At 37.9% G+C, this 17,928-nt stretch overlaps 1 protein-coding gene across 5 annotated transcripts; it reads right to left on the reverse strand.

Annotated features, from left to right (window-relative positions):
* Positions 1-14,031: 14,031 nt before the first annotated feature.
* On the reverse strand, positions 14,032-17,690 carry LOC143879942 (transcription factor DIVARICATA-like). 5 transcript variants are annotated; one of them, XR_013251445.1, is made up of 4 exons: positions 16,549-17,690; positions 15,521-16,027; positions 15,154-15,304; positions 14,032-14,252 (listed from the first exon to the last, which is right to left on the reverse strand). XR_013251445.1 is itself a non-coding variant. In XM_077382645.1 (2 exons), exons 1-2 carry the CDS (start codon positions 16,947-16,949, stop codon positions 15,526-15,528), a joined length of 903 nt encoding a protein of 300 aa, XP_077238760.1. In that variant the 5' UTR covers positions 16,950-17,690; the 3' UTR covers positions 14,611-15,525. The 5 variants fall into 5 exon arrangements, 1 of the variants encoding a protein (XP_077238760.1); XR_013251446.1 differs by having other exon boundaries at positions 15,154-15,952; XR_013251443.1 differs by having other exon boundaries at positions 15,154-16,027.
* Positions 17,691-17,928: the final 238 nt, after the last annotated feature.

A 17,928-nucleotide genomic window follows, 5' to 3' on the forward strand; every position in this document is an offset into this window, starting at 1 on the left:
CAGATTAGTGGCAACAACATCCAATGCAGAAGAAAAGAAGGAATAAAACAAAACACACGATTAACAATATACCAATGGAGTATTGTTTATTCCTTCAGGCATTTCTGGTATAAACAGCTGAATTAAGAATAGCAAGTGCAGAGTGATTCATGGCAGTGTAGACTAGGAACTCCCTCAAGGGAAGATTACACCATACATGTCATTCCCCTAGTAATGGGGATAACTGAGTAGAAAAATACTAAAAAGACAGGCGGCTATTTTTTTCTTTCCTAACAGCAACTTTTTTTGCCCCATGTGTTCTACAGGAATGCGATCGAATCCATTGATTGGATCAATGGGGTCGAATGATCCTAGTCTGCAAAATGCTGTTGAGACCACCTTGGTCGAATGATACTAGCCCCTCAATAAATTTTCAAAAAAAAGATACTAGCCCCTTGATTCATTAAGCTTATTTAAGGTTTCCCTAAGAAATACGAAATCATTGATTTTGTAGTCCTAATCTTTAAACAGGATGTCCGCTTGGGACGTGCCCAGGACCATGTGGGCCATCTCATGATGTTTTACAAGTTGAACGGTCTCGATTACACATATATGTCCCTTTGTGGAGCCCAAATATTGCCTGATACCATGGATTCTAACGATGATGGTACGCATAATCGTTCTCAAACATGTCTCCTTTACACCATGCTAATGCAGGACACAAAGAACAAGTTCAGATTCAGTAAATGGAGATGGTGGGTGAGAACATTGGGCAGAGGGTAAAATGGTGTCTTAGCAAGCTGTTATATTTTTTGAAGTAGAGCCAATATTCACTTGTTACCGATATAAACAAAAAGAAAAGATAACTGTTATATTTTTTGAAATAGACCCAATATTCAATAGAACCAGAAAGAAGAGATGAGTGTTCTCTTTACTTCCCTTCAAGAGATTTCTGCATCTACTAGAAAAGCGATCTTATGAAAAAGAAACCCTTCTGGGAACAATTTGCAGAAGTTGGAATCAAACCAGCTTAGTTCATCAGCCATGGCAGCAGGGTCAGCCACTCAGCATGCCGCTATTTATTACATAACCACAAATACTAATATACCATACGATGACAGTTTGGTGCTTATAACCTGGAACGAAGACGGTGGCATGCAGGAATTTGAGATGCTGTAGGGCAGACTGTAGCCCCATTGTTGGGCTGATCTGAATCAAGTGGTGAAGAAGGTTTGTTTTCCAAGATATTTACGTTCATGACGTAGTGTTTCCGGATGAAATATTTCTGAGCATGCGACGCCACTTGAGTTGGGGTCCTTGATACGACAAAATTCCGAGATATATTTCTCCCCTCGCCTTTACCGTAATGTTTAAGACCCATTAAAAACAACCTGTAATTAATCACCAAAAGTTCATCAATGTAAGATTTGCAATCACAAGTTATATGGATTTTAAGAAAGCTCTAGAATTAGTTTGCAGATTTCACAGGAACATAATAAGTAACCAGTAGAACAATCCTAATTGCAAATAGTCACAAACAATCCAATCAATAATTCTAATAACTCTAGAAATTATGAACACAAAGGCCAACAAATTAGCCTCAGTTTATGTAATTTACAAACTACAAATGCCTGAGAATTGTATCAATCACATAACCCATAAAGCTTACTGACAGTGAAATCTATCCTATGCTCTAAAATGGAAAACAACTTGCTATGAAGATCAAAATTGGCACGGGGCATATTAAAGTTCAAGAAAACTTTTAAGGAACCATTCAAAAAAACAAAAAAAAACTACTTAAAAGTTTTAAGGAGATCTTACAAGTGGTGGAAAGTTGGAGAATTAATATGGGTAACATAAATGTTTTCATTTTTCTTCTCTTTCTTTTCCAAAGAAGCATATAATAGAGTCTTCATGTGGCAGAAGGGGAATTACCTGTGCTCATCTTCTGTCCATGGGATTCCCTTCCTTGCCCGATTAGGCTCCATCTGTAAATTCAGATTCAAAATGCAATTAATTCATCTTTTGTCCATTCTTTTATTTTTACATCTTTAATCTTAGTTCTTCAACCGTGCATATGTATGGCCTCCAATAGATTAGCCTTTCCAAAATAATCTACCCTCACCTGCCGATGGTAACTCTCTATTTCTTTTTGAGTTTTTAACGCAGGGGCGTATAGCGGAAGCTCTAAGATTGGAAGGGTATTCGGCTATGGATGGATTAATAGGATTTTGGGTACTTGGGTTTCAAGAATTTATGAGGGTTATTCTCAGGTTGATTGGTTCACAATACAGAGGGGTTTTTTTGTGTGAAAAAACTAAAGGTTAAAGGGCTGCTCATGAGCTAAGAATAAAGGGATGGTTTGGGATGATTTAAGGCAGAAATTAAGGATGAATGAGGTGGCTGAAACAAGAGGGAATTGGCTGGCTTCAATGGCTATGGGTAGGTGGTGGTTGTGTTGGGTTAGAGGATTTCCAATCGGATGAAACTATGAGGATAAAAACAAGTGGCTCTTTTGGGGTGAGATTTCACACACAACAAAGGCAACAATCTTAATCGGCAACAAAAATACAATTCAATAAGATATCTCAAAACGATTACAGGAGCCATATTTATAGGCTTTTTGAAAAGACTATTCCTAATCAAAATAGACTTCCTAATTCTACTCAAACTAAAAAACATGAAAAGGCAAGCAAATCCTACTTTTCCTAAAAAATCTCATATATCCTAAAATCCTCTTACAAATGGACGTCCAACAAAGATGGGAATTTCGCCCACAATAAAACTCAATCCTGAAGTATCTCTACTACGTCGTAAAACTTCTCTCCCAGAATAAATCAAACTACTAAAAATACTCTCAAAATGCCCAACTTAAATTAAAAGTCTTGAAGCATCAACGTGGGTCGTTGATCTCTGCAATCCGTCTAGATGCACATGCATCAATTTTCCACCAAGTATAGATCGTTATTTTTTAAATTTCTTACCATAGGCATACACTAACAACTCGAAAATTAGAAGCTTAGAATGCTGACCATCCTTTGGTAAGCTGTCTACAAGGATTGATAATGCTGAAATTGAGTGGGATTACCCTAAAAAAATGTCCTACATGGATTAAGAGCAATTGTTAGATCGTGTGTATGCGTCCCGTAGGCATCTTGGCCGACGATGTTTGTGCGCGGACCCTCCAGAACCAGTCGAGGTTCAACGAGTTCAGCCAATTTCAACTGAACACCTCGGCGACTCGGCTCGGAACTCGGCCGAGTCGACGCGGATTTGCGGTGGCCGCGTTTTGGAGTTCCGGACTCGGCGAGTCCTGGCCGAGTCGTGGCCATTTTGAACTCATATTCCATCCTAACTTCAACCATTCAAAAAAAAAAAAAGGTAAGATTTACAGGAGAGAAACGTACCTAAAGCCGCAGAGAAAACCCTCTTTAATACCCTAACTCATAAAGAAGAAGAAGAAGTAGTTCGTTTTCTTACTGGATCTGATAATATGATTTTGTGAATTGATAAATACGCCCCCTTTCATTACCTGAGACAGCCCCTCCAATGTAAAATAGTAGTCATAAATACACTAGAGAGAGCTGTCCCGAGTAAAACCAAGGGGGTGATTCGAATAAAACGAAGGGGCAAATATAATTTATTATTTTTTTGGGCAGTGCAGTACACAGTGAAGTTGTCAATTCCGGCCTGACTTTTGCAGCTTTGCTTATCTTATTCTCTACCTCATTATGGGTGTGGGTGCCTGGACAGCCATTTAAGAAGACAAGAATATAATTCTTTTATATGGTGTAAGCCCTTATAGTCCCTTACTTTTCTAGAAGTACTATACAGACCACACTAGAGGATGATCCAAACCGTCCATGTGATGGACCATGGACTGTTTGGATCATATGGACGGTTTGGATCATCATCTAGTGTGGTCCGTACAGTACTTCTAGAAAAATAAGGGACTTTAAGGGCTTACACCATATAAAATCTCCTTTTTTGATAACCTCTTTCTTTTGGTTATTAAAAAATATTTCTAAATTTTCTTACATTTTTAACACCTAAAAAACAAAAAGATAACTTAAACTAAACCTATTCAACATTTACTTAGATGGACCTTCAATTTATGAGAATATGCCTCCAATTAAATCATAATCATATCATTATACTCAAAAATTTCCCATCAAAAATGTTTTTCTTGCATGTATTTTTTAAAAAATTAGCGGGCTTGCACTTGGCTAGATGATCTAAACTATTCATTTGTTGGGCCCTACTTAAATGGGTTTGGATTTTTGTATTTTTTTCATTTATTTTTTAATAAAAAATAACGACTCATCTAATTTGGTCGCGTCAACCGTGTCCGCGCCGAGTCGACAAGGATTTTCTTTGGCCGCGTTCCGCGTCGAATCCGCATTTTTAAACACCGCATCAAACCAATCCTGTGATCGCTCACAATCGAGGTTCGTTGGCCACTGATTTGGTCACTTGTACAAATCAGACGACAAATCAGACGACTAGGAGGTCCTCTGGGGCCTATTGGCCACCTTTGGAGTACGGCCTTCTAGGGAACACTTTTAACAAAGTGAGTGAATAGGTAGGTCGCAAAACAGTAATGTTCGGTCAGTGACCATAGTGTCTTCAAGGTGAAGATAAAGACTACAACGAGAAAGAGTTATTGCATTAATAATAAAAGAGCGCATAAGATACCTGGATATCCTACACGACCAACGGAGTTACACTACAGCCATATACGCTAACACTAAACTAGATCCCGAGGTTGCAGATGGTTACTAGATCAAAAGAAAAAATAAAATAAAGATGATGTGTGTTGTGAGGGCCTTGAACTAATTGAGTATTCGGGGATTTCTAGTGTCTTTTGGGGAGTCGTAGCATCTTTCAGGAGGTCTTTTAGAATGTCTTCCAACACATTTCTGATACAATGACCTCGTACTTCATGCAGCACTACCCACTTCCCTTCACATATGTGACGATTTACTTCTTTATGGTTAACCTGATCTTGCCTTAATCTCCGGATCATCCTTACATGTAGCATTATCTCATACTTGTAAATCGTTGTCGATTTTCCCCCAAACAAAAAGGCTATTTGTGATGTTGGAGTGAAGCATCATAATGCATTAATGGATGACCCCAATGGAATGGGATGATCAAAATTTGTTTGGGGGATTGAAAATTTTCTGAAGCTATCAGCCAGTCGGGAAAGATCAAAGTATATTGCTGGAATCTCCATGGCTGGGGTTTTGGTTTTTGATGAACCCAATATTGGTATGGAGGCTTTCTCCAACCTGTTGAGCTGGTGATTCCTATTTCATTCTTGGAGTGGGTCCCACTTGGCTCTTAAGTGGGATATGTTTTCTCTCTGTATATAGGGTTATTATATTAAAGAGATTCAGAGGGTTTTGAAGAAGAAGGGAAGATGGAGGGAGGAGTCGAGGAAAGGAGAAAAGGCTAGAGCAAGGTAAGAGGGTTTTCACTTGGGGTCCTACGAGGGCTTTGTGGTCGAGCAAAAGCAAGGTTCTTCTTGAGGAGAAGGTTAGGGCAAGAAGAGGGTTTTCTCTTGGGCTCTTGGAAGGCTTTTTGTGGTGAAGCAAAAGGGTTTCTCCTCCTCTTCTTGTTTACCAAGGTGCATTCTTCTTCTCCATTGGATTTTGTTTGTTGTAGCACAAGCATTGTGGTGGAGGATTTTCCAACTACTTCTCGAAGGAGGTTTTTTCCATGCACTTGGTGTAGAGACTTGGAGATTATATTGTCGCTATAGAGAAGGTAGGAGGAGAGAAGGGTTTTATCAGTGGGTTTTACTGGTGGAAGTAACATTGTACTATTTTGGTTCTAAATAGTGGATTGTGTGTTGACTTGTTCGTGGATTACCCAATTGTGGTGAATCACGTATATTCTTGTCTTCTTGTGGTTGCTTATGATTTGCTCCCTTTTGTGCTTGTGATTTGTTGGCATATATTTTCTCCATCTTGTAGTGCAAGATCTTGGGTATTTCTGTATGTTAGCTGGTGGTAGATTGGCGGATGTTATTAGTGGCGAGGTTTGACCCCTACACTACCTCTTACTCAATTTCAACTCTAACCCTCCCCATGACCTCTGTTGATCTGCTTACTACACACATTACGAAGCTCCTCCTGATGTGAACAATAAGACATGTTCATTCTTTCCTCTGAGGAGATAAAGGAGAGCTTTCAAGTTTAAACCTAATAGTAGCCGGAGTCCTCATGATTTTTCTACATATTTTTCCTATATCAATTGGAGCATAATCCAAGTAATCTCGTTAGTGCAGTTCAAGACTCCTTCATAGTTGTTAAGTTTTTAAACCCCATGAAAATCAAAACATTGACACGCCCTTTATAATTTTAGATGCATGTATAGACGTTTCTTATAATGTTATATTGACATGATACTGTCTTTATACATCGTATTTTTTGCATTCTTGTTTTTCTAGACAGATTTATCCATTTTTTAAAACCTGAGATGTTTTATACACGTACTTTTGGCTTGAATTATTTTTGCCGTTAATCATAAAATGGGCGTAAAACGCATTTTAAATGGAAATTGGTCAAAAAATTTGTTTTACGCCCATCGGGGCCTAAATTAATTAATACATATCATGCAAACAAATAACTTCTATATGGACCCATTCATGGAGCAAATAACAAAGAGAAAAGATTTTTTTTTGCATAAAATAAAAAGAAAACCCAGCATTACCTATATATTTCCATCCATCCTTATGCTTTTGGTGCTTGCTTTTACCTGCGGTCTTTTTCAGTTCATCCTAGTGTTTGCTCAATATAGATCTCTTCGCCTACTCTCCCTATTAGGAATGTACTCTTCACATCCATTCGATTGATTGATTGAAGTACCTCGCTCCTATTAGTTAGGGCGCAACAGCCAACTTATAGGGGTCTTAAGGCACGCAAATGGAGATCTCAATCAAAATATTGAGGCATTCATAAATCAATGGCTTAAACACATTATAAAGGTCATATTTTTCATCATGATTGATTCTTATAACACATCATAATGGTCTAAAATCATCGATGAGTCTGCGGGACAAAAGGCAATTGACCAACAATACTCATGGACCCGATCAGCGTAGATGTGGCAGTGGATCCAAGCCTTAGATAATTGTTTTCATTAACTTCAATACAACCACACATGTTATTCAGCTCTCGCCGAATGGAGATATGCTGAACATTCAAGTTAGTATGAACAGTTATTATATCCTTTGAAATCCAAATTTTTGTATAATTTTCACAAGGAGGGAAGAAGGACATGGACTTGGAGACTTGGGTTTGAGAAACTTTAAATGATGATAAAGCCCAACTTATGAGATCTTGTGAAGCTTTAAATAGTGATAAAACCTAACTTATGAGAACTTGATTCTCAAAATTAATTAAGGGTGTCGATGGACCCAGATGGTCTACACGGATTCGGGCACTAATGGATGGGATTATTAGCAGGATCCAAACCGTATCCATTGGATTCATATCCTATGGTCTGAAATTATTTTGAATCGTCACCCAATCATAGCCACAAAATTCGATGGAGGTCCTAGATCCGAATGAAGGGTGCCAACGTAAAAAAATGTCCATATTTTTGTTCATTTGTCTTACTCATGGCGAGTAATTTTGTAATTTTTAAAAACCTACTCAAAACAACAAACAACATTTCATTTTGCCAATTATTTTTTCAATGACTCTGTTACGTGCTTATTTGGTTCCCACCTTGGCTGAAATAAATTGGATGAGATATTTGTTATTTTGAGATTTGCTTTGTAGTTATTTAGTTAGTTAGGAGTCTTAGAGAGAAGGGTTATCTAGATTAGGGATTTTTAATAAATAGCTTGTATGCAGCCATTTCTTTGTTCAATCAAGAAATTTATCCCCAAATTTGTGTTTTTGCACAGAAAGGAGGAAAGACCCTTCCCTCGAAGTGGGTCAAGAGGCTGATCTTCCCTCTGAGAAGATCAAATCCGTTACGAACCGATTTTAGTTCATAACAATTGGTATCAGAGCAGCACGATCTGACGCCATGAAGAAGAAAATTGAAGGAGCAATGGACCCATGGGATGAGGCGATAAGAGAAATCAAAAGCCACCAAGGTTCCATGAATGCCAAGTTCAACAAGATGACACTCTCACTTGCCGTGAAGATAGAAGAGCCCCTATGTTTGAAGAAGTTGAATGAAGAATTCAATGAGAGCATTGTTGAGAAAGTTTGTATGATTAAAAAGAAAAGAAGAAGCAAAAAAAGGGGAGGAAGGAAGAAGAGAGAAATAAAACAGATAAAAGAAAAGGCGAAGAAGACACAAAAGAGAGGTCATCGCCGAAGATTCGACCGTTCATCTTCCCTTCAATCTGTCCAACGTAATCGAAAAGATTCTCACCCACAACCATTTGTGTGTTATCATCTAAATCATTCTAAAAAAAATGCACCGAAGGAGCTTTGATGAACGACACGATGAGATCGGTTTGAAGATGAAGTTGTCTCAACCATTGATGTCAACTATGTTTTTCGTGAAGATGATGCCCAATAAGATTTGGGACCCCGGCGGAATAAATTATCTTCTCCAATGATCCAACCTTGAGGACAAGGTTGATTTCAGGGGGGGGATGTTACGTGCTTATTTGGGTCCCACCTTGGTTGAAATAAATTGGTTGAGATATTTGTTATTTTGAGATTTGCTTTGTAGTTATTTAGTTAGTTAGGAGTCTTAGAGATAAGGGTTATCTAGATTAGGGATTTTTAATAAATAGCTCATATGTAGCCTTTCTTTGTTCAATCAAGAAATTTATCCCCAAATTTGTGTTTTTACACAGAAAGGAGGAAGGACCCTTCCCTCGAAGTGGGTCAAGAGGTTGATCTTCTCTTTGAGAAGATCAAATCCGTTACGAACCGATTTTAGTTCGTAACAATTGGTATCAGAGAAGCATGATTGGGCGCCATGGAGAAGAAAATTAATCAGAAATGGATCCGTGGGATGAGACGATAAGAGAAATCAAAAGGCACCAAGCTTCCATGAATGCCAAGTTCAACAAGATGGCACTCTCGCTTGCCGTGAAGATAGAAGAGCCCATATGTTTGAAGAGGTTAAATGAAGAATTCAATGAGAGCATTGTTGAGAAGGTTTGCGTGACGAAAAAGAAAGAAGAAACAGAAAAAGGGGAGGAAGGAAGAAGAGATAAATAAAACAGATAAAAGAAAAGGCGAAGAAGACACAAAAGAGAGGTGATCGCCGAAGATTCGACCGTTCATCTTCCCCTCAATCTGTCCAACGTAATCGAAAAGATTCTCACGCACAACCATTTGTGCGTTATCATCTAAATTATTCCAAAACATGCACCGAAGGGCTTTGATGAACGACATGATGAGATTGGTTTGAAGATGGAGTTGTCTCAACCATTGATGTCAACTATGTTTTTCGTGAAGATGATGCTCAATAAGATTTGGGACCTCGGCGTAATAAATTATCTTCTTCAATGATCCAACCATGAAAACAAGGTTGATTTCAAGGGGGGAGAAATGTTACGTGCTTATTTGGGTTCCACCTTGGCTGAAATAAATTGGTTGAGATATTTGTTATTTTGAGATTTGCTTTGTAATTATTTAGTTAGTTTGGAGTCTTGGAGATAAGGCTTATCTAGATTAGGAATTTTTAATAAATAACTTGTATGCAACCTTTCTTTGTTCAATCAAAAAATTTATCCCCAAATTTGTGTTTTTGCACAGAAAGGAGGAACGACCCTTCCCTTGAAGTGGGTCAAGAGGCTGATCTTCCCTCTAAGAAGATCAAATCCGTTATGAAGCGATTTTAGTTCGTAACAGACTCCCTCTCTAGTATCTTCCCTCTTCCCTTCCCTAATCCCAAGTCCTAATTGTGTAAACATAAAACCTAGGACACTCTGATGGATGGTTCGATTCGAAATGAATCATGACCCAAACTCAGAAAGTAAGATCCGAAAAGCACTCCGAAAGAATCCAATTGATAAGTGATCCGAATGGATTGTGACCAAGACATAGGTGCGTCCGAAGTGGAATAGTTGACACTCCTACTAAAAAAGTGGTTCAGGTCTGTATATTTATAGATAGTAGATACAAAAGGTTTTGTTGATTCTTCTCATCCAGAGTTCATAACAAACGTAAAAGGTATTATTTTATCTAATTCCAGCTCCTAGCCTTTCAGGTTTTGGCACGAGAAAGTAGCACACTTTCTTCATCTGGTCCCAAATTTTCTGTAAAAATGTATGTCATGTTATAATTTCCAATTTGTTCTCTTATATTTGATTGGTCGCAAAGATAATCTTGATGATGTACAGAAAACATCAGAAATGTGTGCCGTCTTCAAAATGGTGTTGGGTAAGCATGAAAAGTTCATGGTTCAGAGGGAAGATAAATTATATGAAAAGGCCATATAAACACATAAAGGTGGTACGACAGAGGTACCATCCTTGATATTTGATCCACCAGCAGCTCCTCAAAAAATGAACTGCTATTGGATCAAATATCAATGATGGGATAATGGGTATCAGGGTTTTAAATTTTGGTTTCGGGGGTAGTTTCGGTCTTCACCGAAACCGAAATTTTAGACACGCTCAAAATGTCGTTTTCTTGGGCCGAAATTTTGGTAATTTCGGCTGAAATTTTGTTAAGCAATAAAAAATTAATATTTTATCAAGAATTTTACCAAAATTTCGACCGTAGGTTGGTAAATTTCAGCTCAAAATTTAAAACCTCGATGGGTATGTCTTTATACGGCCCTTCATCATATAATTTCTCCAAGGGGTATGTGCCATTACTATAGGCTGAGAGTCCGAAAATAAATTATTTTGTACTGTTCTTTGCTGCAACCTACTAACTGAGAACCAATCCAAATCTGAGTAAATGGTAAGGCAAGTTGTCGAAGAAAGTCAATATTGCCGATTTATATTGGTATACTGTATATGCACTTGAACACTTTCACGATGTCACAATCCTATGTGGTACAGAGCCCATGGAGATGCAGTTGAGAAGATATTCATGAATGTTATGATGACTGTGAGATAATTTCATACAGAAATGGTATTCTCTTTGTTGATTGACTTCACATTGTAATCTAAAGAGGATGTTGGTGTAAAGGCTTGTATTATCTCCTACAGTTAAGTTTCCCAACCTTGGTCCTAGTGATTTTACTTCATGGTGTAATAACAAAGTTTCACTCTGGTAGAAACCTCTACCTGTACCTGTTTGTAATTTTCTGAAACAGTTCGAGGATGGATGGGTTTTGTTGCTGCTAGGCTGGATTGTTGGGAGATTCGAGGACATGTTTGGAAATGGTGGATTGGCATGCCATGAGTGAACAGGGACAATCTGTTTCTCTTTGGCTCTGGGCTGAGACGATCGCTCCCGGATGGACCCCTCTAGACCCTTGATGGGTGAAGCTAAATTTTAATGGATCTAATGTTGGCAATCCTGATCCGGTTGGTGTAGGGGGACTCCTTAGAGAAGAGATTGGTAGCATTTGGCGGGCTTTTTCTGGCCCCATCACCTTAAAGATTCCAATGAAACGGATGTGGGAGTGCTTTTTCAGGGGCATCAGGATCAGGATCATGGACAATGGTGATCTGGGTAGAGTCACCATAGAGGGACATTCCCTCAACGTTATCAGATGGATGGGTGGATGGGAGCAATCCACACCCATGGAGATTCTCATATATGTTTGAGATTCATGATAGGTCAGAGGAGTACCTGGCTCAATTTCAAAATGTAATAAGATATGCTCATGGCGAGGTAGATCAAGGATTAGATTGGCTATCTTTGGTGTGCTCCCTCCGTGAATTTTCTGTTATTTTTGCCTGTTCGGTTGTACAGACCATCTCGGTCGTTTCTTGGTTTCTCTTCTAATAAAATTATCCATCATTCAAAAAGAACGAGTGTGGGCAACTCCATTGTGTAGGTTTAACTAGTGTTTAAAAACTCGGACTAGACAAGATCTCAACGAGGAGTAGGAGTCAAACTCAGGCCAGTCAATGATTGACACGTTTAATGTTTCACTTCCATTAACTCAGACGAATCAGAGAAGTTTTTGATCAACTTAATTAGGAAAAGCTTTAGACACTGACAATAACTTGGTAAGGTAAAACCAAGTTGACTCGGGTCAGTTGACGATGATTGATTCGAGTTTTTAAATAGTGGGTTTAAAAGTGAAGAGCAGAGCAGCCTAAATAACTCTCTATTGATAACTAACAGAGCACAATCATGTTTTTTTCCTGCACTTGTAAGAATGGATACAACAATGCAACAGTAGCAAGTATTGAGAATATTATTTGCTGAATGTAAGGAAATTAAATGCATCTTCCCATTTGTTTTGCCTTCATGTTCTCTTTTATGGTATGGTAAAGAAGCCCCAAAACAGTTATTCTCAGACAGCCAAGACCAATGAGAAAGTCCTTTAGAGTATACAAGAACCTTGATGCACATAAGCCACTATATTTTCCATTGCCAACATTACTAATGCATTGGTCATACGTCAGAAAGCCATTTTAGGAGGGAGGAATTGGCATATGCCGCATATTGTATAAAAAAAGGAGAAGAAAGGGAAAGAAAATTAGATAAAGATGACAGAGTATAAAGCTGTGAGACCTGTTTGTGGTCTTAATCTACTTAAAGAGCAGATCAATTTCGGAATAAAGTAGGTAAAGTGCTTTTCCTATGCAACTTGCAAAAAGGCAACCTCTTTCAAAAGGAAAGTGGGTAGTTTTGTCATTTACCTTGGAAAAGTTAATAGGAATGATCACTTTGCTCATGTGGCCTTGAATTCCTTTCACAATGGGTGGGCTCAAAACAAAACATGGGTGGGCACTAGTCTTCATGATAGTTGCAGCAGCAGTATCAACAGAGAATGGTGGCATCAGTATTAGCAACAACAAAAATGAGGACACAAACAAAAGACACCAAAACAACAACAGTTGTTGAGTTTTGTTTATTCTTTTTGTCATTTGTGGAACAAACAACACAATTAAGAATAAGAAGTGCTAATGAGATGATAGTTTCAGAAAGAATAATTACCCATTGGATGATTATAACACCTGCCTTTCACACACCCAATCCCAGCAGAGCCCTTGAGGAATTAGGTTACTGATAGCAAATGAAACATATAGCTTCTTTCCACCATGAAAATCCAGGACCAAAAGAACAAATGAATTGGTTGAAATCGATCAATGGAAATGATGGGAGAAAAGTTGAGCTGTGGCCTGTGGGCAGAAGTGTATTTCAGAAAAAAGCTATTATATAGTAGAGCCAACAATTCACTTGTTTCTAAAAGAGAAAAGAATGATAGGGTTTTTTTTCTTTCCTATAGAGATTTGGGTATCTATTGGACAGTTGATTTTCGAAACAATGGCCTAGAATGTTCTTGGGACCAAATTCAACCCAAGTTGATTCACAAGCCATTTCAGAAGGGTCAGCCCACCAATCTATCAGTCACCAAAAGACAACTAATTTTACAGGTCATTTAATTGGAGAAAAGATATCCTCAGCCATGAAAAGGTGCCAATTTGAAGTCATCTCGGTATCTTTTTGTAACTTAGTTATCTATCGCAGGTACAATTTATCCTAATAGATAATCAAGTCTAAAGATCAATGCAGCATTTAATTAGGAAGAAGATTATTGCTTAAGAAGGCTGGAAGAACTGTAAGGTCACATGACAATGTTTTTACCCCATCAGTGGATAGATGAAAGCCCATTTAATGACATAATATTTATAAGCTGCCTTGATTGAGAATTAGCCATGATCTGATGCTCCTTGAAGAAAAGCTAAATCATTTGCTCCAATGAGAGGAGTTACAATGCGAGCATGAAATCAAAGAACAATAGGATCTCCACTACTTTAGTTGGTGGGTATACTAGTATCAAACAACTAGGACGCCTTCTGGTTCAGAAGACTTGTAGTCTTGGAGTACCACACATTCACCATTAGCCAGTGGATTGACAAAAGCAAGGGATAAACATCGACTAGGCAGAAAGAAGGAATAGCAAAAATGAAGAAAATACTGTCAATCTGACTTGAGAGTTTCTCCGATTATGTATTGCCTTAGTTTATTCATTAATGCGTGAAAGTGAGATCTGCTCCTATCCCAATATGCTTTACGAAGAAAAGGTATCCAAGAAAAAGATATTGAAGCATGAGATTCCAAGCGAGTGGAACACAGACTCAGCGCCGACTAAAGTTTTTGGCGGTCAAGCTCAGTCAACTAGGCCATGTTGGAGGTATAAACCGTGCAATCCTGAAAAGGTATAAGAAAAGTAAGCAATAAGAAAGGAATAGTAGAAATCATTAAGAATGCTCTGACTAGTGAGGTTGGATGGGTATCAGATGATTTTTTTAATGGTATGGGTATCAGATGATTTGGTCTCACATCCAATTTGAACTAGTGTTATTCTTTAGTCTAATGAATGGTTAGAAAAGTGCTAAAATCAATTACATATATTAGGCTGCCGCTACCAGATTCGCACCATAATGCATAAAATGTAAATTGATCCATGCAAACCGATTATTGGAACATTACACTTCTGTTCTTATTTTTAGAAGTGTTTATTACACTTCTGTTCTTGAAAACATTGAAATGAAAACTGATTGGTAGCTTTATGAATGTTAAAGGTTTCAAATTTGAATAGAATCAAGCGTGATAGATACCCATAAACTTTAAATAGCTTAATTACATATATGCAAGGAAATTCACATAAGAGGTAGAAAGAACTGACACAAATACCTAGAGAACCAAGCCTGTTGGGAAATTCAAACATATCTGGTGATGTTTCAGAACTAATATAAACAACTTAACAATAAGGCCATTCACCTTTCAAATAACACTTCTCTAAACAACCTATTGATGGACCTGTGTGACCCATCTGGAGAAAAAAAGAAAGACCAAGCATGGCCAGGACCTCAAGGCATAACCCAAGCGGCTAGTATCCATGGTGTCTCTATTCTCCACAAGTTTTCAACCCAAACTTTTTTTCACCGAGAGGAATAGGAAACTAAGCATATGTTTTCATCTGCCTACTTAGTGTTTCACCTGAAAAGAACCTGGTTTTAAAGAATCAAATACTGCGACTTGTAGGACTTAAATTATTTCACAAAGTCCAAGTTTAGCCTTGTAGACATTACACAGTGGAGTCTCGTACCTTAAAATGGTGCAAAGTGTAAGCTCCACCTGTGAAGCTCTGATTGAGAATGCACATGGCCATCCTCTTCAAGCATATAATGACATCTTTGATTCAGAAAAACTCCAATTTCCACTTCAAAATGACTGAAAAACATCGACATAATGAAAGCCTGCATTCCAAAATTTTCCCCGCTCAGCCCCAAGTTATGAATTTGTACTTTCGATCATAACACAATTCGATCACCCTCTCGAAAGTTCACAAAATATGAATTAACTTGAGTCCCGCCAACATATTCACATTACACCATGGACAAAATCACAAAAGAGATACCTAACAGAAAAAAATATTTGACATTTTAATCTGATCAAGAATTCAAAAACATTGCCTGTCTTATCCATGAGGATGGCGGTGTGCAGATTGAAACTGAAATACCATATTATGAGGTCCAACTTGAGATTCATGAAGAGTGCCTCTGTGAAAATTTTGTGCGTGCAATTTCATCCCATATGGAGTCATCCCATAAGGGGGTGGCATGAACAGGTTCCCATGTGTTTGAGATGCTGTTGGGCTGAAAACTGTAGCCCCTTCATTAGGTTGATTTGAATCAAAAAATACTGATAAATGGTCTTGTGTTTCGGGAGCACCAGACAAATTAGTGCGCACAGAAAGCGTCGAAGATTGCGTTGGTGAAGTAGCTCTGTTGTCTACCAGATTGACGGTCGTTATGTCATGTATGCTGGATCTTCTCTTATCTTTGCCTCCGGAGCCTTGCCTGATGAAGTACTTCTGAGCATGGCTAGCCACTTGCGTGGGAGTCCTAGAGAAAACAAATTTTTGAGAGATATTTTTCCAGTCCCCTTTACCATACTTATTAAGACCCAACAAAAAACGCCTGCAATTAATCACCAAAAGTTCATGTTACTAAGAAAACTCTGCCATTACTTTTCACAGAAAAGCATCAACAAGTAACATAGCACTAGCTGACTACAAAACAACCGATTTGAACTCTGAAAAAAACAAAACCTAGACATTGGTAGGTGGAAATCCAATCATGACCATGAATGTCAAGCCCATCAACCTCAACATTTCGGCAATTTACTGAATGTAAACTCATTGAAATGGTGTCAATCATATACCCGGCACGCCTTACTGATAATGAACCAATGATATGCTTTCAAATACAAAAACATCTTGGCATAAAAAAAAAAATTACTTGAATTCAATCACTTTGCTTTTAGGAGATATTATACCGACTTCACTCACAAACAGTTTATGAAATTCAGATGGAAAACATATTGTTTTCATTTTTTTTTTCTTTAGAGATAATTTAGTGGGCTAGAACGCAAAAATGACAATCAGTTTTCTTCTAGAGAAAGGCAAGTATGGTCATTCAATGTTAAAGGGAGAAATTACCTGTGCTCGTCTTCGGTCCATGGGACTCCTTTCTTCCTTTCCTGATCAGGCCTAGCTGATGATCGCTTTCCACCAATGGCATATGGAGGTTTATTTACCCACTCTAGTGTAAAAGATGAGGTCCTGTAACCTGGAACTGGGATCAACCCAGCTTCTATATCACTAACATCCTCTTCCAAATTCTTGTAATGTTTGATGACATCCATGACTGTCTTGCCTGGGATCTTGAGCGCTATCTTATGCCATCGATCGGGAGTATCCGTATCGTGGACAGCAAGAGCATATTCAAACAGCTTATTCTCTTCATGGCTCCAATTCGCGTTCTTGTTATCTTCAACAAACCAATTTGAGTTTTGTAGATATGATGTAGGTGAGATAATTCCCATCCCCCACTTTCTCATTTCGAAATGAGAAGCAGAATTTACTCTGATAAACAGTAAGGGAGTTGAAAATCCTTAAAATTGATCTACTTTAGTAATTGGAATTGAACCACAGGCAAAAACAATGACCAAATCAAGAACCATTTTATACAATTTTGTAGGACTGAAGAGGGATTCTAAAAATACATATTTTGATTTGACAACAACAAATTCTAGGTGTTTACATTATAAAGTAGTAGAAAATTAAAAGTATAGGAAAATATAGAAAAAAGGGGGGTTTGTTGAAGCTCAGACATAAACCCTAGAACTGATCTAAAAATATTCAAATGAAAAGAACAAAAACAAAAACAATCAATACCCAGATGAAGTTTCGACAAATGAAGCAGAAAAATGTTGAAAAAAAAGAGTAAAAGAGATTATTAACCTTTTGAGAAAGTTCTAGACCTTCTCCAAAACAAAGAACAAAAACCCAGTAAAAACCCTAGGGATCAGAAACCCAGGAGCAATATAGCTTGAAAAACATAAACCCACCAAGAAAACTAAGAAAACAGAGAGAGAATCTAAAGATTAGAAGAGGAAAAGGAGCTACAGAATCGATCTTTCTTATTTTCTCCGTGAGACTTCAGTAAGAGGGTAAAAAGAAAAAGATGTGAAAAAGGAAAGAAGGTGTTGAAGGAATGAATCTAAAAACTGTTTCTTGGGATCTGAAGGACCTCAAAGTGGTAGTTTTTGATTGGGACTTGGGAGGCATATGGAGTTTTTGGCCACTGCTACAGAAGAAAAAAGCTCCTTTTCCATTGTATATATAAAGAAGAAGGAAAAAATATTAATTACAAATTACCTTTTTCCACGTATTTAATATTTATTAATTTAACTGTTCTCACTCCTTCATGTGGGCCATTGCTTGAACATCCAAATCTGACGTTGCAAATTATCTGATCAATAAACTTTTGATCATGGGTATTCGAATCTATGGCTGGATTTTCCTTGTAGAATCATC

This window comes from Tasmannia lanceolata, unplaced genomic scaffold (genome assembly GCF_043159265.1).
Source record: "Tasmannia lanceolata isolate RefF3 unplaced genomic scaffold, GAP_Taslan_0.1 ptg000006l, whole genome shotgun sequence".
NCBI classification, from domain to species: domain Eukaryota; kingdom Viridiplantae; phylum Streptophyta; class Magnoliopsida; order Canellales; family Winteraceae; genus Tasmannia; species Tasmannia lanceolata.

Excerpts from the sequence above, each read along its gene's own strand:
- LOC143879942 (XM_077382645.1), bottom strand. The coding sequence starts at position 16,949 with ATGAGAAAGTGGGGGATGGGAATTATCTCACCTACATCATATCTACAA. Across the intron at positions 16,028-16,548 it reads TGGACCGAAGACGAGCACAG|GCGTTTTTTGTTGGGTCTTA; the intron begins GTAATTTCTCCC and ends GATTAATTGCAG.